Raw genomic sequence first — 22185 nt, forward strand, 5'->3', positions numbered from 1 at the left:
TGACAGTGTCCTGATGCAGCAGCCTCTGGGTCAGGGGTCTTGGACTGACTCTGTTCAGCTTCTTTCTGCTGGGAAGAAGAAGAGCCATGTTCTGAGCCTGATGGGAGCACTGGATGGAGGTGCAGCCTACATTTGCCCCCATTGTGCTGAACCATCCAGTGTGCTCAAGCTGGGTGCAGCAGGTGCCACCCAACCGCCGTGGCCCTGATCTTTCCACTCTCATCTAAACGCTTGGCTTTCCTCACTTCCAGCCCCAGTTGGGTCCCTTCCTACCTGTCTTCGCACCAGACAGACTCCAAGCTGGTCGGGGGCAGGAAGAACCTGCCCTCACAGGGGCCTCAGGTGTGGCCATCTGCGCAATAAGCAAGCAGATTACAGGTCCCAGATACATTTCCCGTAACGCTAATTACTGGCCATCCATGAGGCTAGAATTCCAAAGGAAATGAACCATGACTGCCTCAAAACATCTTCCTTCTAAAGCAAATCGGGTCTTCTGCTATTTAGCTGTTTTGACATTGGTGGTGGCCACAAAGGTGAAAGCTCCTGGCTTCGTAGTTGGCCCCCAACCTGGTTGACCTCTTTGGAGGGTTTGAGAAAACCCCGCTCATGGGTGGGACCCTTTTTTCTTGCAGATGAATGCAGTCTTCCATTCCAGCATTCAGGATGGGATAAGACACTATTACGACGACTTGGATTTCAAAAATATTTTGGACTATGTTCAGCAAAAGGTAATGCTATAGTTTTCGGGAAATTGTAATTGTGCTATAAGGACGGCAAATGTTATTGGAGAAAGGTTAGATGGCTAGACTTTGATCCAGAATGTCTTGTTTTGCTAATCAACGTGTGTGCAATCTGGGATAGATTCTCCCATTCATTTTGGGCTCTGAATAGCCTCTTTGCAGAAAGGGAATCTCCAGCCCAACCAGAAACTGCTAACAGCAAACATCATGGACAAAACAGAATTCCTGGAGAACATCACCTGAAGTGAGGAATATCCCCAGGACCTTACAGGTTCTCCATAGATATTCAGAGACCTGTGCTTCTCATAGTAGACACTGCAGGAGAGCCATGTTGGTCTATGATAGCCAAAAATCAGGAGGAGTCTAGTAGCACCTTCTTAGACTAACAAGTTTTATTGAAAGGCACACACTTTTGTGATGTATGATGCATCTGATGGTGAGCTGTACTTCACAAACGTTTATGCCTTTAGTAACATTTATTGGTCTGAAAAGGTGCTGCTGGACCCCTTCTGACTTTTAGAGACCTCAGTAAAATTGAAATAGACAAACATGCTCCAAAAGTTTTATGACAGCTTAGGTTGGCTTTAGATGTCCTGGAGACATCTCTAGGCTGAGGCAAGGCCTCACTTCACATGTTGCGTCCAAACTCCACAGGTCAATGATTCCTGAGTACCCTATGGAAATTGGTTGTGCCCCAACTAACAGGTGGCAATCTGGACAATTTAGCAGTATCTGCAATATTTAGCAAATGAAAGATCTCCAGGAATTTTTAAGGATGGAGCCTGTACAGATTATCAAACAGCAGGAAATCTATTCCCCCAAAAGAAGAGGGAAGTCTGCATGAAACACACATGTGTAGATTCATATATATATGAAAAATTAGAAATAATCATTATAATTTAAATAGACCTTTTAAAAATTATCACTAGTGTGGGGAAGGCAAAATTATGTGCGTGACTAACCAGAACCTTTAGCACTTCTGTCCTCTGAAGATAACCTTTAATCTAGACTTGAGCTGAAGAGCCTTCAAATAGTGTCTTGTCTCTGTGAAGTAGGGTCATGTCCACCCTGAAGCAACTTCCATTTAACATTTCCAGGTCCACAAAGATTTTTGGTTAATTTTGGTGATGGAGCTGAAACTAAGACCTTCTCCCCAGCCTTTTTGTGGGCATGAGACCCTTTTTACCAGGTCTGCTCTGCTGCCCCCCACCCAAAAAAATCTGGCTTTTAAATCCTCATAAACTTGGAATTGCATTGTTTTTAAAGCAGCCTCTTGTGCATGATTGGTTTATGTTTTTAAATGTTAGTAATTTTAATAAAGTTGTATTCTGTATTACAGAAAGAACAGGGTAATAGATTAAAAAATAAAGTAAATTAGAATATGGCTAAAACAATAACAAGGGACGCAGTGGCACTGCGGGTTAAACCGCTGAGCTGCTGAGCTTGCCAATCGGAAGGTCGGCGGTTTGAATCCGCGTGACAGGGTGAGCTCCCGTTGCTAGTCCCAGCTCCTGCCAACCTAGCAGTTCGAAAACATGCAAATATGAGTAGATTAATAGGTACCGCTTCAGCGGGCAGGTAACGGCGTTCCATGTAGTCATGCCGGCCACATGACCACGGAAGTGTCTATGGACAAACGCCGGCTCTTCGGCTTTGAAACGGAGATGAGCACCACCCCCTAGAGTCGGACACGACTGAACCTTTACCTTTACCTAAAGGGGAAGGGGAACCTTTACCTTTACCTAAACAATAACAATAACAATAAGCCAAATCAGTTCTTTTGGGGGAGGGGACATGGAGGTGGTTTGGGGAATAGACGCTCTTGCATCTGCTCAGCAGTCTTTCAGAAATTGCTCAGCCAATCAATTGTTCTTTATTATTTTTGGGAAATCTTCCAAATTACCTTTGCTGGCATTTTTGCAGCTGCCAAGTGCTAATGTGTTCAAAAACAGCCTCTGATGCTAAGCAAACATCATTCAGTGATACACACATAAGCATAATTGTAATGCTTATGTACATTGTAAGATTTTCTTTTCTTTTTTTTTACCCCCCATAAGGATGTTCTTGACAAATAAGTCTCTTAGATGCCAAGGCAAAATACTTTGCAGATTTGGATTACCAGGCCCAGCTGACTGGGTGCAAAGGGGAAAGCTGGGTTGTGCCTTTTGAAGTCTGCTTGTAGAAGATTATGGCAGCCGCTGCATCTCTCTCACCCCTGTGTGACGTGGGATGCCCAGAACAAACACCCTCTTCTGTATAGCCATGTCTGAATGTTGGAACTGCCAGTTTAAATGCAAGTAGCCCAGCTGTGTTCCCAGCATCTGAAACTCGGACTGGGAGGGGCTCTACCTGGAACCCAGAGAACATCTCCCAGCTCCTTCAGATAGTCTTAAGTGATGTGGGCCTTGTCTTGATAAGGCAGCTTCTTCTGTTCTGGGGTCCTGCTGTGTCCTCTGCTGTATCCTCATTCTGGGATCTCCTTGAAAAAAACGCTTAAACACAAGAAAAGAGCCAAGATTAGCTGCTCAAAGCAGCACATTCAAGGCTTCCCATAGAAGAAGGCTGGGGAACTAAGGATGCAGTGGTGTCCAGGCAATTGAGCCATTCTTCAAGTGAAAGCCTCGCATGTGCCCTGGTTCAGACAACTCTGAGCTACATGGTTTGGAGAGTCACACATGATGAGTGATTCAACTGGCCAAAGCAGCCTGCCAGGGAAGACCGAGAACCACATCAAGGAAATCTGTACTTTTGGTACTGGGCTTCCCTGCCCAGATCCTCCCCTCTGTGTAGCAGCTATTCTTACCACTAGGAAATCTGCAGGGTAGACCATCCCAATCTCTTCCTTCTCTTCTAGAAGGGAGAAATGTAGAGCATCCTGCAGCAGAAGGCAGAACTCTTGCTTCTGAAATTTATGCAAGCTATATATTGGGTTAATCACAACTAGGAAATCTTGCGGGTTACTGGATGCCTAGGATGTTCAATTGGAATCACAGAAGCACAGGGAACACTAGAAATTAATGATAGGGCACCAGATCAGTTTTGCTACCATTGTGAGAGAATAAAAGGAGCAATATAGAAATCCAGGGACAAAGTGGAGTTTCTCACTCAAATTTAGAGAATGCGCAAAAATGAGGGGATTTGTTGGAAGCTTTTAATCTTCCAAACCTATGTCTGATTATATGCAGTACAAGTCTGAAAGCTTTAGCTATTAGCTTTTTGTAAAAAAGGGTAAAACCAAGCCACTTTCTTCAGCATATTCTACTTGAATAGCTCCTTCCATCAATGAAATGCAGTTTATTTTACAATTTAACTTGAAAGATAAATCAACACTGCGTATTTCATCAGGAGGGATGATTCTAAACATGAGGTTCATAGCTATGCAATCCAAGTTTACTAACTATAAAATAGTAGCTCAGCATGATATTTTGCTAAAAGAAAGTGATAGAAGGTCCAGCTTGTTTGCCAAAAATATTGATTCATAGAACGTATGAATTGGAAGGAACTTCATGGGTTACCTTGTCCAGCCTTCTGCAGGTGCAGGTATCCAGTATAAACCATCCCTGACAGGTGAGCCATCCAGCCCTCACTCCAAGGTCTCCAGGGAGGGGAAGGCCACCCCTGTTTCAGGCAGACTGTTCCACTACTTAACTGATCTTTGGGTCAGGAAAATCCCCCTGATCCTTTAATTTCAACCCGTTGCTCCATGTCCTGATTTCAACAGAATGTAGGTCCTTCCTTCTCCTGCCGCAACCGCCTTTTAGATGGATGGACCTCTGTCGCATTTTTCCACCTTCTCTTCGGTGAGCTGGACATGCCACAACCTTTTATTTCTTCCTCATAGGGCTTGTTTTCCAGATCGCTTACCATCCTGGTGGCTTTTATGTGGACCTGCTTCAGCTTTTCCAGATCTCTCTTAAAGTGGGGTGCCAGAAGTGTTCTCCCAAACATAGTAATCCCACTTGGTGCAATGGAATTATTAGCTTCCTGCAGCCTAAGATCAGAGAGGAAGTTGTAGATGCTGCATCATATTGCTTACTCAGTTACCATATTATTATAGTCAGTGTGTGTGGATCAAATTAATGTGAATAAGTAGGCAGAGAGTTTGATTCAAAATCTTTTGTTAATGACTAAAAACAGTGAGCTGGATTCAAGCTAGTCTAATTGCATTTATTCCATTTAGACCTAATAGGGCTTCATTGACACATTGCTTTCAATATTTGCACTTTAGTGCCAGCAACCTTGCACAGCATTAACTCAGGGATGAGTGAGGTGGATTTTGTTGTTGTTGTTGTTTTGCGGGGGGGTTGGCCTTAGGATATGTGCATGCAAACGTGTCTCATTTTAGAAGAGATACTGCTTATACTGTGTCAGGAAACTGGGCATATCTTTTGCTATCCATATTTTTCCTAACCACTTATAACAAACTGCATAATTATTGATAGCTGAGTTTGTATAACAGACTAGGATTCGGCTAAAAGGGTTGGGGGAAGTTTGTGGTGTAGCATGTTGTAGGAAACTAGCCATTATCTTAGGTCAGAGGTTCTCAATCACAGTGGCATTGTTGTGAGACACACAGCCTACACACCCACAGACAAATAAAATGATCAGACTGGTTCTGAGAGGGCTCCCACTAGGCCTGGACAACCCAGCTGTTAGCTTGTCTAGGTAGAGTGGAAGAGCGCTCTTAGTAACAGTCCAGCTGGACACTGAGTCATTGACAGAAATTGCTCCCGTTCTGCCTTCCTCCTGCGCCAGCCCCGCTCTCATGACAGCTGGCTTGTCCAGGCTGAGTGGAAGTGCCCTCTGACAGGACTCCAGCTTTGTGTGCCCAATCCAGATGGCCTTGTCAGACCATACTTGCTCTGCCTATGGGTGTGTGTGTCCACAGCTGGATCACAGCTGGACCGTGTTCCACTCTGCCTGGAGCAGCTGTCAGCCAGAGGTGCGTCCTGAGCATTTCCAAGAAATACAGGCATGCTATCACCCTCAGCCTGTTTCCATTTCACCCCCCACACTGTGGCAACAGCAGCTATTCTGTCTAAAGAACTGGGTGTGTCCTATTGCATGAAAAGGTGGTTAAACACCAAATAAAGGAAGGTTTTCCACACAGTCATGGCAGGACTTGTCTCCCTCATCTCTAGAGCAGGTTGGCCCTGATGCTGCCTTGCATGTTTCTGGTTATATTGTCCAAATTAGCATTTTTCACATCTGCTACAGACCCCCAACTCTAAGATATTGGGTGCCAAAGCGCTGTATGTTTTACACACTGGTAGTGTGGTGTCAGAATTAAGACCAGGTAGCATTTTTATTGTAGTACACAAAGTAAAGATGTAAAAGTTTAAATTAAGTTTACATCCCTTCATGAGAGGGGGAAGGTTGGCATTGTGTTAAGGTATATGGTGATCCTGTAAGCTGTGAGCAGGGGACATGCCAGGGTCTAAACAATTAGGGCCTGGTAGGTAGCTTGGTTTGAATCCCTGGAAACACTGACTGAAAACTACAAGTAAGAACCTTCAGGAAAACTAAGTGCCCAGGTGATGAAGGAAGGAACCCATACGATAGGCACCATAGGAGGGAGATGTACCCCCTCATTGGGAAACAGCTGCCACGGATGGGACTGCTTCCATACCTTGAAAGCACACCAGGATGTGTTCCAGAAGATCTGCCACTGGAGCCTCCCGTCTTCCCCGCAAGAGAGGCTGGGGCTTCCTGGAGTGTGTCTGCAGGCTCAGCCCTAGGATCCTGTGTGACCCCACCCCTGAGAAGCCCCCTGGGAAGAGACACCCTTGAAGAAGAGAGGCTAGAGGCTGGCCTTGGGCAGCATTCAGGAGCTGGTTGCAGCTGTCGCAGGAGCTGTTGCTATGCGAGGATCATGGGTTCAGATATCCCAATAGTCAGAAATCTCCCTGGAACCAGTCAGGTCTCAGAAAAGTATTTCTTTGTTGAAAGATACAGTTCCATCTCCACCTAAAGACTCAAGTGAATAAGATTCCCCGGTTCCCTCCTTTTACTTCCCCAGTTTCCCGCCTTCGTTTGAAATGGAATATTCACAACTGACACTGGTTTTACAACATGGTTCCCAGCAACATCCTTCACTGTCCGTTTGCTGATAAAGTGTTAGCCACAACACTCTGGGTCAGTCCATGATGTCTCAGTTTCTCACACAGCAATCAATCCTCCCCCTCCCTCCTTTACAACCCATGACAGAGGAGGAGGACCAGAAGGGGTTTTTATGGCTTCTGGGGCCAAACCTCTGACATGCTGCAAGTGAAGGAAGACCCTGGAGCTTGGTCCTGTGAATGGGCTGGGTCAACCACAGCAGTTTGGTAAAGATCCAGAATGGGAAGGGCAGAATGGGAATGAGTAGCCCCCTCCCGCAAATTTGATGACAAGCCAGAATTTGAGAACATCTGCCCTACCACCATTTCTGGGCACTTTAAAGCTAAGGGAGCCCCAGCAAGATTGCAACTGCTGCTTCTCTCCCTCATCTGCAAGAGTCCTTGTGATGCTCTCCTTCTTCTTCCCTCAGATTTTTGCTTCAGATCTGAACTCAACAGAGAAAATCATGACCCCTTCAGACTTGCTTTGGCTCAGGGTGCAGTATTTTTGGTGTGACCAGTCTGACCATAGAGAGGAGCAATGGTTTTTCTTGATCTTGATGCTCTGCTTTGGCTGATGCTGCCTAAGATTGGATTTGCTGTTTTGAAGCTGCACCACCTTGTTGGTTCATATCTAGTTTGTTCACTGGAACAGCCAGATCCTGTTCACACATCCTGCTGCCCAGTCTGGTATCCCTTTGAGTTTTCTTACCCAAATGAAGGACTTCGCATTTGTCCCTGTTCAAAATTATTTTTGTTCATTTTTCACCTAGAATATTGCAACTGGTTTTGAGTACAGCATTTTAGGAAGGATATTGACAAACTGAAATATGTCCAGGGGAGAGCAACCAAAATAATAAGGGGCCTGGAATAAATGGTTGAAAATATTGTTTAAATGTTGTTTAGCCTGGGGAAGAGAAGATTGTAGGGAAAAGTATAGCTGCTTTTAAGTATCTGAAAGGCTGTGATGTAGAAAACAGAGCTGAATGGTTCAGAGTTGTTCCAGAATGCAGGACAAGGAAGAATGGGATTATATTCCAAGGAAGTAGATTTCGATTGGACATCAGAAAGAACTTCCTAACCTTAAGAGCTGTTTACCAGGAAAATAGGCTTTCTTGGGAGATGGTGAAGTCTCCTTCACTGGTGGTGTTTAAATAGATGTTAAGAGGCCACCTATCAGGGATGCCCTGCGAGTGGATTCCCACCCTGGATGGGGGATTGGACTAAATGTTCTTGAAGGTCCCTTCCAACCTGTACATGTAATTCTATGAGAGAAAAAAGTAGGGGCTATTTAATTTGTAAGCTACTAAATCTTGCCAATCATCACAGCTTATACTTCTGGCTTCACGTCCTTACTTCACCAAAAATCTTAAATGGTTTGTTTTTTTAAAAAAAATAGGCAGAAGAAGCCCCATTGCCAAACAATTTATAGTACAAATTATGATCCAAAGTGAGAACGTTTTTTCTATGTCCATATATCTTCTTGATTTCTGCTTATTTTTATTCAAACAGCTTAATGACTGCAGTTCTGGGAGAGTTCTCACTTAATGGCTGCTGTCTTATCTGCATATCAAACAGGCTTCGCAGGGGGGCCAGCAGCTAAATTTCAAGTGGCTTGCCTTCTCAGCAAGCAAATGTCAGCAGTTTCATCTCTCTTTCCCACCCCAATAACCCTTCCTGAGACACTTCGTTCATCCATGCTCTGCAATTCAGAGGCATCTCTCAGAAGCAGAGTGAATGATGCCCTGTGAGACCAAGAACCCTTGGTTGAGCTCTGTAGTTAAGAACCAATCCCTGATAGCCAACCTGAGCCTCACCTAGTTAATGAAAAGGATTTTCCATCCTTCAAGATGGTTTACAGTAACAAAGTCACCCTTTTGAAAACCTTAAGCGATAGAACAGCAGCAGGGATGGGGGGCGGGGCAGGTGGATCTCCGAAAAAGTTACTCCGTTGCACAGCCACTGAAGGAGCCCTTCACCCAAAGGAGAACATGAGACTTAGTGCTGTTCTTGGGAGGGTTGGGGGTGCATATGCATGTCCACGATGAGAAGAAACTGCCCCAGAGAAACGGGGAATGGTGAACTCTTTAAAACCACCTTCCCCACCTTAACCACCTTCATTCAGAAAGGTGTTAAAAAGCCTTCTGGTGTGCCCTGGTGTCCGGAGGGGGTTGGGGAGAGAAAAGGGGTGGCTCTCCTCCAGGGCCAGTCTGAGTGGGCTTCCCTCCTGAGCCATTTCAGTCTGAATCATGTCCATTGAAACAACAAGGGAGGGAGGACTGAGAGAGAGGACTTCATCAGTTCCCCCCATGAAGTAAGCCGCCCTTTAAGTAGCTGTGTGGGGTTAGGGTTTTACAGATGAGGCCTGCCATGGTGATACTGGGCTTTGTGACTCAACCAATAACTGGATGCAGCACACAAGGAATGCCAGACCATAATATATGCTTCCTGAGGTTGCTGAACTACCTTGCCCAGCAGCCTTGTGTGGCATGACCACTGGCAAGGGATGGTGGGAGTTCTGGAGGGGGCAAATTGCCCACCACTGACAGAGTGTGCGGGCATCTGCTCACTTCCTTTGTGTACCCTTGTGGCCCGGTGGAGCTGATTAGTTTCCTTCCTCAGCAGCCACGAACTCCATAAAATCCAGTTGCTGAAGTATAAATGCAGCCCAGAGGAGAGTTGATCCCTCTCTATGTGCTGGGCCTGAGGGGCCACGTCTCTGTAACCAGGACTGAAATTCCTTGATTGCCTGCAGAAATAATACATTCTTCAAGCAAATGAAGCAGGCTGAATTGGAGTCCCATAAATTGGAGAGTCGGTATACTGTGAAGCATTTTGCATGTCAGTTGCCTGCATGTATTCACTGCCAGGCTGTGCAGCGAGATGAGAAATAAATGGATCCTTCCTGTGGCTGGTGAGTCTATCATGCTGAGAGTTGATTCTGGATCAGGGCACCAAGTGTGAGCCTGCCCTGCATGCTTTTTCTGCTTCAGCAAGAGAATAGAGGTCATTGGGTGCCAAGTCAACTGGGAGGTCAAGTCGTGCCACAGCGAGATTGGGGGGAAGCAGTCTGGTTGAGGCATTCTTGAGACCTCTCTGGCTGTGGGCCTTGCCTGTCATGCACCAGCCCTCCCTGCCTGCTCGCTGCTTCACTCACCATCCACCACTGAGGGGTCCTGCTAGTTCAGGACCCTGCAGGAGCCCAGCCTCCATCCTGGGGTCCTCCAAAGCTTGCAACTGGCTGGGTCATACAAAACAGCAGGGGACCTTTAATGAACCACCTCAGCCAGATGGGCACTGAGAAGCAGGTCTATCCCAACCTGTATAAGTAAGTGCTAATGAAAAGAAAAGTGATAACTAAAGCAATCACTTTGCCCCAAGAACATTTCAATCAAAAGGATCAAAGTTTACATTAGTGAAGGTCAATCAGTGTAAATCCTCATGCTGTATACATCATCTGTCTGTTGACTATGGAGTTGGGGGATCTACAAAAGCTGCTATTTGGGAATTGGCAGGCAACGCCACCTTGCCTGCCTGCCTCCCTCTGTGCTGTCTTAACGTTGTTTGTCTTCGAGTCAGCGTTGACTCCTGGTGACTGCCTGGACAAGTCCCTGCAGTCATCTTGGCAAGACTTTTGGAAATAGCTTGCCATTCCCCTCTTCCTAGAACTGGGAGGGATTGCCCAAGGTTACCCAGCTGGCTTTGTGCCTTTATGTCTTAAAATTTACTCTTTTAATTTAAAAAAAAAACACTGAAAAGGGGCAAGATTTTCCTCCCTTCTTCTGACAAGAAGAATTAGCCCTGCCTGGGGCAAGTTGTGCCAGAGATTCCAGTGACCTTGTGGATGGGATCCACTTTCCTTCTGAGGGGCAAGATGACATGGAGCTGAGTTCACACACACACCTTGTTGCCCAATTGCAGCATGTCCCCAGCAGACCTGTGAGCCAAAAGCAGTGGGAGAGAAAGAGGCTGACGCTCCCTCAGCAGAAGCCAGCCCTGCAAGAGGATTGGAGGCTGCTGAGCCTTTGCCTAAATAGCTTACTGGGGGGTGGGGGAGACGCTCCACTCCGGATTAAGAAAATCACCCATGCATGAACAAAGCCAAAAATGGCTGGCCAAGTGTAAATCCCATGGGTCAGGGAGAAGCCAAGCAAAAAAGTTCTCTATCAACTCCTCTTCTTCTAGTAAAAGTGCTTTGGGAGAATTTCCCAGAAACTGATGCCCTGGGCGAATTAGTGGGAATGGGAGGGAGGTGACAGTGCTCAGCAAGTGCATAAAGTGCCCATTTTGTGTCCTGGCTTCAATGAAGGGAGAGAGCGCCCATGCAAATTGGCAGGCAAAGCGTGGGCATGAAGTGGGAGCTTGGAGGCTTACAGAGATGGTGGGTGGAATACGCACACCCTGCGGAAGGAGTAGGGCATTTAGGAGGGATGCATTTGCAGTGAGGCTTGTAAAAAGACAGGCAGGCTTGTCTGGAGAGGTGGCAGCAGCCAGGCAAGGGGAGGCAACAGAAGAAGAGTTGGGGAAGCAGGAGAGCGTGCATGTGCCCACCAGCTTACTAGCAGCTTGAGAAGTAGTCCGTAGTCAAATACCACACAATAACTTGAAAAGTACCAAGGGATGAGGCAGAGACTTAGTCAGGAACACACCCAGGTCGAAACAAGGCAGGAGTCAAGAGCAAGATTTCACGGAGCACAAAGCGAGATGCTGAAGCTGCTTCCAGCAATGGAAGGCAGTCCCTGCGCAGTTTAAATCCTCTCCCTGCCAAGTGTGCACAGCTGAGACTTTCCCTGCTCAGCAGGTGCCAATAATGAGGCACCGGGCTTGTGGCAGAGTCAGCATCTTGCCCCTTGCTTGCAAGGCACTTATTTTGATGGGGAAGATTCTCAGGCCAGAAGGGTTTGCCAAGGAGAACCAGTGCTAGCTGAGGAGGGACTCGAGAGGGCATCATTGCTGAATTCAGTGGCTGCTGAATCTGCAGGCACAGCGCCCGGTGGAACCTGATCTGCCCACATCTTGGAGCCCGGCTCTGAGGCCATGGCAGCCCATTTCAGGACAATCTGTGCCTGGGAGAAAAGCAGAGCATCATCTGCATATCGAAGAACAGATATGTGTCTGTTTCCCAGTTTTGGTGGGTGGAGAGATGGATCGTTCAGTTTGTCTATAAGGGGGTTGATGACTAGGTTAAAAAGGAGGGGAGCTAGAATGCGCCCTTGTCTCACACCTCTTTTGACTGGGACTTCCTTGGTGCAATGTCCGTGCATGTTACATCACACCATCTGAGAATTTTTAGGGAGTTTGTAGATGAGCCCAAACAACCTCCTGTCCATTGAGGAAGAGTTCAGCTTCTCCCATAATTTAGATCTGGAGAGGAAACTGAAGACACATCAAAGGTCAATGAAGGCTGCATAGAATGCTGAGTGGGCTTTGGAGGAAGATTCCTCAACTGAACGTCAAAGAGTCAAAGCGTGGTCAAGGAGTGAGCGGCCTTCTCTGAAGCCTGCCTGCTCATCAGCCAGAATGTTCTCTTCTCTGATCCAGTCCAAAAGCTTATTATACAGGAGTCTAGCATATAATTTACTGACCACACTGAGAAGGCTAATGGGACGGTACTTGGCAGGTCAACCTCTACCTCCTTTTTTGTAGATTGGAATCGCCGGGGCAGACCCCACCCATCGGGGGTCTTGGCATTGTTATCTATAAAGGTGAATAGAGAAGCCAGGACAGGCACCCACCAATCTAGATTATTGTGGAAAACCCCCGCTGGGATGAAGTCATAGCCTGGAGCTTTGGTCAATTTCAATTGCTTGATCAGTTCTGTGATCTCAGAGCAGGGTTCCTTCATAGTCTAACCCCCTCTCTGGGTGGGATGGCTCCTCCTGTGTGTGCAGCAATCTGAAGTGGCCTTCCCAGGTTGAAGCAGGAATAAGAGATGGGATTTGAAAGGAGGGAGCTGATTGGAGACTTACACGTTTCCAAAATAAAGCAGAATTCTTGGAGTGAGAGGCAGAAATTGGTTGGTTCCATGACCCTAGTGGCTCTAGGGTGCAAGCCACCCCCAAGAATGGTTACCCACTTTCCCGCCCCAAGGGAGATGGTAGAACCAAGTCTTCAGGGCCTTCTGGAAGGTCAGGAGTGAAGGGGCCTGCCTCACCACCTGGGGCAAGATGTTCCAAAGGGCGGGGGCCACTGCAGAGAAGGCCCGTTTCCTGGACCCCGCCAGATGGAATTCCCTTACAGACGGGGTCCACAACATGCCCTCTCTGCCTGACCGGGTGGGGCGGGTCGATGTGATGGGGATGAGACGGTCCCTCAGGTAGCCTGGCCCCATGCCATGTAGGGCTTTAAAGGTGATAACCAACACCTTGCTGGTATTTGGCACCCAGCTGATTATCATTTGGATCTAATCTAGCATTGAAATTCCCCAGTATGACAATATGGGCAGTTGGAAAGCACAGCTTAAGATAGTTAATACAAAATTCTGCTTTTGATCAGATTTCTGCCATGCACAGTCGAGTGATGTTGGGCGGTATATAGAAGTTAATGAGGAACAGTTTCTCGTGAGAAAAGTGAAGAATGTCTGCTGGTGCAAAGTTCTCACATGAATCTAATGAAATGGTCTCAGTGTTGAGGACAATTGAAATATGAATGCTCAAGCCAGCACGATGTCTCCCTTGTCCAAAACCAGGAGAGAGGGATTTGTATCCCTCAATCAATGAATCGGTGGCTGACCAAGTCTCCTGAAACAAAAGAATGTTGAATTGGGAAATAGGGCTCGTGAAAGCAGACTCTCTAGTTCTAACTTCCCATCCAGCAACATTCCAGGAAAGCAGGGACAGTGATTCTGGTAGAATGTTGAGCGAGTCTTTTGGGAAAGACAGGGACACAAAGTTTGTGTCAAACTTTGACCGTGGGGGAGGGGGATTTAAGAGTAGCAGTTGTTTTATCATCATCAGTGAAATCTGTTCCTGAAGAGCCATTGGATTCTTCTGGGGCCTTGCACTCTAGCAGTTTGTCCACATAGCCAGGTGCACCTAGTCCAGTGAAATCAAAAAAGGGAAGACCACATGCCAGGGCTGTTCCTGGAGCAATAGAGGGAGAGCAAGGATTCCTCTCCTGCTGGGAGGCAGAATACAGGTGCATCGGGGCGTAAGAGTTTGCTGTGTCGTCCTGCGAATGAGCAGCCTGAATATACACAAGTTCATGCCAAATCAGGGTGCTATTGACATTTAAATGGGATGCAGTACAAGGGGGGCTAGTTTTAGCAGAGAGCCCCAAATGGCTATCCGTTGAGAGTTTGGCAACATTGTCTGTGGGGCAAAAGTCTGATGGTAAACAAGTGTTGAATGGAACAGGAAGGTCTGAGTTGGAAGACTGAGACTATAGAGCCTGTGTCTGGCTCTTGGGGTGTCAAGTCAACGGGTAAAGAGGTGAAGAGCAGCGTCTCTTCATTTCCATGAATGAATAGGATGTAGCGAAGTCAGTTTGATCAGTAACGTCAAACTTTATTAGGAGACAGTTACCCCTCTTTTTTCTAATAGGGACAGCTGTTTATGTGAGACTGAGGCACAGAGGTGAATAAATCAGTTGGTTGAGTCTCTCTGCCAGAGGGCAGGGCAAAAGTTTTAAGTGTCCCTGCTGAGGGTATGGCAGATGTTAAAGAGTTTTGGACTTCATTTAAGCTGGATAAATGGATAAATAAATCAATAAATCAATATCCTTAGATATGGAGGATGGGATAACTCGCCTGTCTTCTGAGTCAGAGAAGAGTGCCTGATTGCAGCTGGCCTTGAGTCTGGAGGATCAGTCCTCCTTATTAGTTGTAGGGAGTCAGCACTGAAGTGTTGTGAGCTGTTTTTTTTTTACCAACTCCCCTGGATGAAGGCTGAATCTTGAGCTCTAATAGTGAAAGAATAGAGGCATCTTTAAAAACTCTAATAGGGATTATTTCATATTTGTTCAGAAAGTCCTTCATTCTGATTAACATGAAAGGATAGAGTGTAGATTTAAAGGTAAGCACCAAATAATATATTTGGCTGGAGGGGAGACAGTCCAAACCTAGTAGGTCAAAATGGAGCACTGGGCAGTGAAGAATCTGTGAGAGGGAGAGTGTTACAGCTCTTTTTGTCTGGAACGTTCCAGAATTGAATTAAATTGGTTATTAGCAATCAAAAGCGCGAGTCTGTGCAGTTGTAAGAAACGTGGGTTGTTTGAGCTGGTAAAAGTGGAAGTCTTAATGTCAGAGGATGATCCACAGCAGTCCTAGTTTTCTGCTCCTCCCTAACATCCTTATATAGCAGATCTTAGTGCTGGGGTCCTTGATGCTCCCTGAGCCTGGTTCTTTTCTTGCAGACGTTTCATTGCCAGGCTAGGCCACATCTTCAGTGCCAACAGGGAGAGGGCCCTGCTCTCAGTTTATAGACCGTGGCTTGCCCTGCTTGTGTTGGTGGGGGTGTTGCTCTCTCCCTGGGAGTTCCTTGACTGGGCTGCTGTTTGCTGCTGGGTTGATTGCCTCAGTTAATAGTTCCTTTGTGCTGTCTGATGGTTCATCTGGTGTTAATCCTGATGTCAATCTTTGCATATCTGGGTGTTGATTGCTGGCGAGGAGGTGTTCTGATCTTTTGGCTTTTTTATTGTCTCTTTTGAATGGTATGTAAATGTTGTTTACCTCCATGTGTCTGTTGATGGCTGCTTTGCCTGAGTGCCAGGCTTCCAGGAATTCTCCGGCGTTTTTGGATTTGGCTTGGTTTAGGATGCTCGCCGTTTCCCAGTTGAAACTATGGTTGAGTCTGTCCATGTGTTGTGAGATTAAGGAGTTCTCATTGTGTCTTCTGCTAGTTGGTGTTGGTGGATGCGCTCTGCTAGTCTTCTGCCTGTCCGTCCTACATCGTGCCTGTTACAGTCTTTGCACCGTATGTTGTAAATAACTCCTGTTTTCCTTCTTGGGCTATTGGGTCTTTTGGGTTACTTAGTATGTTTTGAAGAGTTTTAGTTGGTTTAGGTGCTAGAGTGATACCATGTGGTTGTAACAGTCTGTTGGTGGTTTCTGAGATGTTTCTGATGTATGACAGTGTTATCCTTTTCATAGTTTCCATTGGTTGGGTTGTGGTGGGTTGGGTGGTGAGGCACTTTTTGATAAAGTTGAGCGGGTATCCATTTTGTTGGAAGATGCTGTACAGATGATCTTTTTCCTTTTTCTGGTGTTCTGGGTTGCTGCAGTGTGTAAGAGCTCGTCTGAATAATGTGTTTACACAGCTTCTCTTGTGGGAGGTTGGATTGTCGCTTTGGTAGTGGAGAGCTTGGTTGGTGTGGGCAGCTTTCCTGTAGACTTGTGTTTCCAACTTACCCTCATTTCCTCTACTGATGAGGATGTCCAGGAATGGTAGTGTGTGGTTGTTTTCTTCCTCCCTTGTGAATTTTATTCCATTAAAGATGTTATTGATGGTTTTTTGGATTTCTTCCAGTTGTTTCTTTTATATTATGACAAAAGTGTCATCTACATACCAGATCCATACTTTGGGTTGTATGTGTGGGAGTGCTATCCTTTCCAGACTGCATTATGATCTCTGCTATAAGTCCTGAACTCGGTGATCCCAGGAGTGTTCCTCTGATCTGTTGGTATATTTCTTCATCAAACTGAAAGTAGGTTGTAAGGCAGAGGTTGATGAGGTCCATTATCCTGGGTATTTCTATTTTGGTGTATTTGGCTAGGACAGGTGTGTTGCGCAGAACTGCAGCCATAGATTCTTTTGCTAGTGCCAGGTCCTAAACCAAGCCAAATCCAAAAACGCCAGAGAATTCCTGGAAGTCTGGCACTCAGACAAAGCAGCCTGAGAGCTGCTGAGAGCAAGGCCCACTCCCTCTTTGCACTGAAGATGTTGCCTAGTCTGGCAATGAAATGTCTGCAAGAAAACAACAAGGCTCAGAGAGAACCAAGGACTCCACAGTTCAACCCTGAGCTACTAATATTTGCTTAGATCTTAGTGCTGTCAGATAGTCAGTCGTTAAGTGACCAGCTTCTCCGGTCCACGATAAACTGGTCCAGGAGACGTTTTAGCTCATCGATCTTGTAATTAGCTGTCAGCAGCTGGTCACAGATTGAGATTACAGTCTAACCTGTTAACAAATAGTTCTTAGCTAGCAGCTCCACATCCATTTCAATGGAAGGGGTTTCAGATCTTTTTTCCTCCCCAGTTTCAAGTTGCCCTCATTCCTCAAGGAGTATAAGTTCCTCGCTTTCCCAATCTAACAAGGTGCGGGATGACAGAACATAAGGATTTGACTCACCGACAGAGGTATTGATGGGTAGAAAGTTCTCCAGTAATAAGTTGATTAGGGTCAGTGTCCTTTCTTAGTCCAGAGTGTTTTCATCATCTTTTTTGGGTTTTGATGTATCCTCCTTTTTATCTTTGTTATTGCTTTTCTGGGGAAATCTGTTGTTAGAGCTGTTCTCCATCTGACAGCCACTGGCAGGGAAATTTGGATTTGAACAGTAATTAACAAAGGCTTCTCTTCTGCAGTGGGTTCAACAGAAATATCTGAAGGAATTGCTGGAGCACCATACAGTTTATGCTGCCACTTCACCATCTTGCCCTGCTCTCTGAGGGAGATGACTTTTGGGTGGTCTTGCTAAAATATATGCTCTAGCCTCAGACAAGGTTTTGCCCAAAACAAATTCATTCCAATCTCTTGATGATTCTGTTGACAGCGGGCTTCCATTTCTGTCACTTTGTATTTCAGCAGGAAAATGAAAAAGATTCAGCCATTGTAACATCCTGTTCCACTCACTGGCCCTCAGTCCCTTAGAAGAACCCAAGGGAGCAACACAGACATTTGCAGAACAGAAGGAAGCTCTGTCTGTTATGCACAGACGGCCAAGACTCCCTCTTTCCCTGGGCAAAACAACCATGGCTGTAGCACATGTTCTCCCTCAGCTTTACAAAGTGGCCATAGGTCTCTTCAAATAAATGCATAAATAGCTTGCATGCTTAGAGCGGTCCCAGCCTCTTTGAGGAGTAGAGGCCTGTTCTGGAACTTCCTGGACTGACCATACAATTTTACCTTTTAATGATTGAAAGATGAAGCTGTGAATTAAGCTCTTCTCTTTGTTTTGTAGTTTTCCTGCTGTGGAGGTGATGAATTCAGAGATTGGCATGTGAATCGATACCATTCATGCAATGGCAGTGGCCCCCTGGCCTGCGGAGTGCCCTACACTTGCTGTATTAGGAAGGTAAGGGAAAGAGGCTTTAACAGGAATCTTCCAGAAGAAAGGAGGGTGGTCTGATGCTTCTTGCCTTGGTATCCCCTTGGACTGCTTCTTGGCAGGGACCACAGTCTCCTCCTGTTCAAACGGCATGTGGTTTTGTGGTGTGCTTCTCTTCAGGTCACAGCTCAGGTTCAATTACTGCAGCCTTCCTCATCTAGTGCGCCTTCCACATGTATGGAGTCCAACTTCTACCAGAACAGTTTAAGGAGCTGAAGGACATAGATCTGTAAGGTGCCCAGGTCAGAGGAGGCTGAATTTAAAATCCTACAAAAGACAGCACTTATTTGCCAACAAGCTGCCCTGGTGTAGGAGAGCACCAGATCCCCTTACTATTCCCAGAAAGTATACATCCCGTATAAAAGCTCCTAAGAATTCATCTGATATGGATATCCATAGAATCCTAGAGATGAAAGAGGCCACTGAAGCAATCAAATCCAACTCTCTGGTGAGTGAAGGAACCCAAATTCAAGCATTCCAAGGACATGTTTCTTGGACTTGAGCACCTCCAGCAAAGGGGACCCCATCATCTCTCTGGGCTGTTGGTCCCACTGTCAAACTGCTCTCAGTGACTTGCCCAAGGTCACCCAGCTGGCTTTGTGCCTAAGATGGAACTAGAACTCACCGCCTCCTGGTTTCTAGCCTGGTGCCTTAACCACTGCACCAAACACACACACACACACACACACACTCCCTCCCTCCCTCTCTCTCCCCAACTGTATCTTTGTCAGAACAGGTCCAGTGTGTTGACTGAATGTGGATTCAGTCCACATTCCACCAACACCAATTAGCATTGGAGACAAGAATTGCGTCCATTAAGCCAACTAACATGAACTTTACTTGATACACATAAACTTTAATAGCAATGAAGAACTTTAAAGTGTCTCCTCTTCCCTCCTCTTCCCCCTCCCCCCAGTAGCTTATATATTATAGATTTAAATGGAAACATATATAGCATGGCTGGATGATTTTTCTAGGATTTCCCCAGATACAGATTTCAGGGTGATTGGTCTGAAGTTTCTTGGGTTTCTTTTTCCCACTTTTTTAAAAGATTGGAACAATGTTAACTCTTCTCCAGTCTTTTGGCATTTCCCCTGTACTCCAGGAATTGTTAAAGATTACAGTTAGTGATTTTGAGATCCCATCCCCCAGCTCCTTTAGCAACTTGGGTTGTAATTCTTCTGACCTCAGCATTCAAAGCAGCTAGTGTCCTTTCACCATTTCCTTGCTTATTTTGACCTGTGTTATCTCTTCTGCCCTCCATGGTACACCTTCTGACAGTGGGACTACTTTTTCCTTTGGCAAAAGAACAGATGCAAAATAGGAATTGATTAATTCATCCTTCTCCCTGTTGTCTGTCACCATCTTGCCATCTTCTCCAATCAGTGGAGTAACCGTTCCCTTTACCTTCCTCTTGTTCTGCACATATCCCGTTTTTGGCATTTATTGCAAGCCTCTTCTCATTCTGAGCCTTAGCCTTCCTGACCCCATTGTTATAGATTTGAGCTATTTCCTGGTGATCTGCTTTCATTATATGCCCTTCTTTCCATTTTTTCAAATAGTCCTTTTTTCTTGTTGGTTTATGCAACAAGAAAAGCTCTTTATGCAAAGGTCTTTATGCAGTCCTCAGCTGTCTCCCATTTTTCTTTCTCTTCAGGATTTTTTGTGTTTGGACCTTAATTGTCTATTTTCACTATGCCGTATGGTGGATTCTAGGGTGACATGGTCACTCTCTCCCAAGGTTCCTTCCTCAACTATTTCTTCCCTGCTAGAAAGTATCAAGTCCAATATAGTCAATTCTTTAGTTCCCTCCTTCACTTTTTGGATAATGAAGTTTTCTGCAAGACACATCAAGAACCTATTGGATCCCTTTTTTACCACAGAGCTTGATTTGATTCCAGTTGATCCTGGGGTAGTTGAAATCCTCCATTATCACAATCGTGTGTTTCCTAGTCACCTTGGTCATTTGATTTGTGATGTTTTCATCTATATCTTCTATGGTCTGAAGTACACACCACAAAAGTCTCATTATTGTTTCTTTTCCCTTAATATTCATCCAGATCCAGTTTTCATTTATTATCTTTTGCTGATGATCTTCAGCAGGGTTTCAGTTGTAATTTTCAGACAGCAGGCTCAATTGCACAGACATGTTCAATACTGCAGGTGTCAGGGTGAAAATAGTTATATGTGGCCCACGGCTGACATCACTGATCTAAAAAGCTAAGCAGGGTCAGCCCTAGTTAGTACATGAATAGGAAATCCCCAGGAAATCTCTTAGACTAAGAAGTTGAAAAAACAGCAAAACTTTCTCATAGGGTTGCCAAAAAGGCCACAAGGATACATCTACATGGTCACCAAGAGTCAGGCTCAACTCATGCCAATTGACCATTTGTATCTGGATATCTGAATATGCTAAAACCTTGAAAGATCTCATGCAAGAACATGGCTACTTACACTTATTCAAGTAGTTCCCCAATTTAAAGAGAGAAAATGGGCACCATCCATGTTGCCAACCCCAGGCTAAGCCTTAGCACAATTGAAGACAGAGCAGGCATGATTAAACTGGAGCATCCCTTGGTTTCTTAATTTGGACTCAGAGAGCATGTTCAGCAGCCTTAAAAATTAATGGACAGAAGCATCTGCCTGCAAGAGGGAAGGTCACACAGCACAGTGCTGGGGAAATGTTAAGGTTCAAAGTCTTTAGTTACATGTTGCTGCTGATGTTGCTTTGCAGAAATGAAAGGAGCACTCCCTCTCCTGAGTCTCAGAAGAGAGATGGTCCACTCTGGGAAGAGACCACGTTCATTGCATAAAGAATTATTTCAGTGAAAAATCAAAATAATTTTATCTATCTATCTATCTATCTATCTATCTATCTATCTATCTATCTATCTATCTATCTATCACATTTATAAAGCCACACATCTCACAAAAAGTGACTCTGGGCAGCGTATAGCAATCAAATAAAACAACAAATACATAAAAAACAATCATGATAAAAATATAAAAAGTCATTATTAAAAATAAAAATATCCAAAATTTAAAATATGCAAACCACACAGAGAGAGCAAAAATATCAACCGCAGTGGATCCGTCTGAGCCTGTCTCTGGCCCCCTGAGACCCACCAAATGTCAGTCCCTGGCAGATGGTGCTTGCATCATGCCCCCTCTGCCAGATCTAACAGGACGGATTGATGGGATCTGGGAGAGGTGGTCCCTCAGATAACCCAGCCCCTGCCATGAAGGGCTTTAAAGGTCAACACCAGGACCTTGAATTGGACCCAGAAGGAAAGGGCGTAACTGGTGCACAACATGGAGCTGCGCAAAGGCCCTTCTGGCCACGGCTGCCACCTGCTCTTCAAGCAGGAGCCATGAGTCCAAGAGGATCCCCAAGTTACACACCAGGTCTGTCTGGGGCAGTGCCACCCCATCCAGAACTAAAGATGACAATTTCCTGGAAACCGAGGAGCCGTCAACCTACAGCCACTCTGTCTTCCCTGGGTTCAGCCACAGCCTGTTGTCCTCCATCCAGGCCCCCACAGCCCCCAGGCACCGAGAAAGGGTGGCCACAGCATCACTTACTTCACCCGGGATGGAGATGTATAATTGGGTGTCATCTGCATATTTATTTATTTATTTATTTTTCACATTTCTATCATCGCCCATCTCCCCCTAAAAGGAGGAGATGGGTGGTGATATTGATGATACCTCACCCCATAGTGAAGGATGATCTCACCCAGCGGTTTCATGTAGATGTTAAAAAGGAGAGGAGAGAGAACCGAACCCTGCGGCACCCCACATAAGAGGGGTTGAGGGTAAGATCTCTATCAACACGGACTGGGACCAGCCCTGGAAGAAGGAGGTGAATCAACACAGAACCACGCCGCCCACCCCCAACTCCCTGAGCCGCCCCAAAAGGATACCATGGTCGATGGTATCGAAAGCCGCTGAGAGGTCAAGAAGAGCAAGGATGGATCCACTGCCTCCATCCCGCTCCCGCCAGAGATCATCCATAAGTGCGACCAATGCTGTTTCCATCCCATAACCGGTCCTGAAACCTGATTGAAAGGGGTCCAGATAATCC

General features: G+C 45.8%; 1 protein-coding gene across 3 annotated transcripts in view; it reads left to right on the forward strand.

The window, feature by feature from the left end:
- LOC134502704 (tetraspanin-15-like) overlaps positions 1-22185 on the forward strand; it is a 109349-nt gene that overhangs the window by 52471 nt on the left and 34693 nt on the right. For all 3 annotated transcript variants that reach the window (XM_063311169.1, XM_063311170.1, XM_063311172.1), the window contains exons 4-5: positions 633-728; positions 17955-18068. In XM_063311169.1, the coding sequence (XP_063167239.1) occupies positions 633-728; positions 17955-18068 (210 nt within the window). The remainder of the gene's footprint in view (positions 1-632; positions 729-17954; positions 18069-22185) is intronic.

Source organism: Candoia aspera, chromosome 9, assembly GCF_035149785.1.
Source record: "Candoia aspera isolate rCanAsp1 chromosome 9, rCanAsp1.hap2, whole genome shotgun sequence".
NCBI lineage: Eukaryota > Metazoa > Chordata > Lepidosauria > Squamata > Boidae > Candoia > Candoia aspera.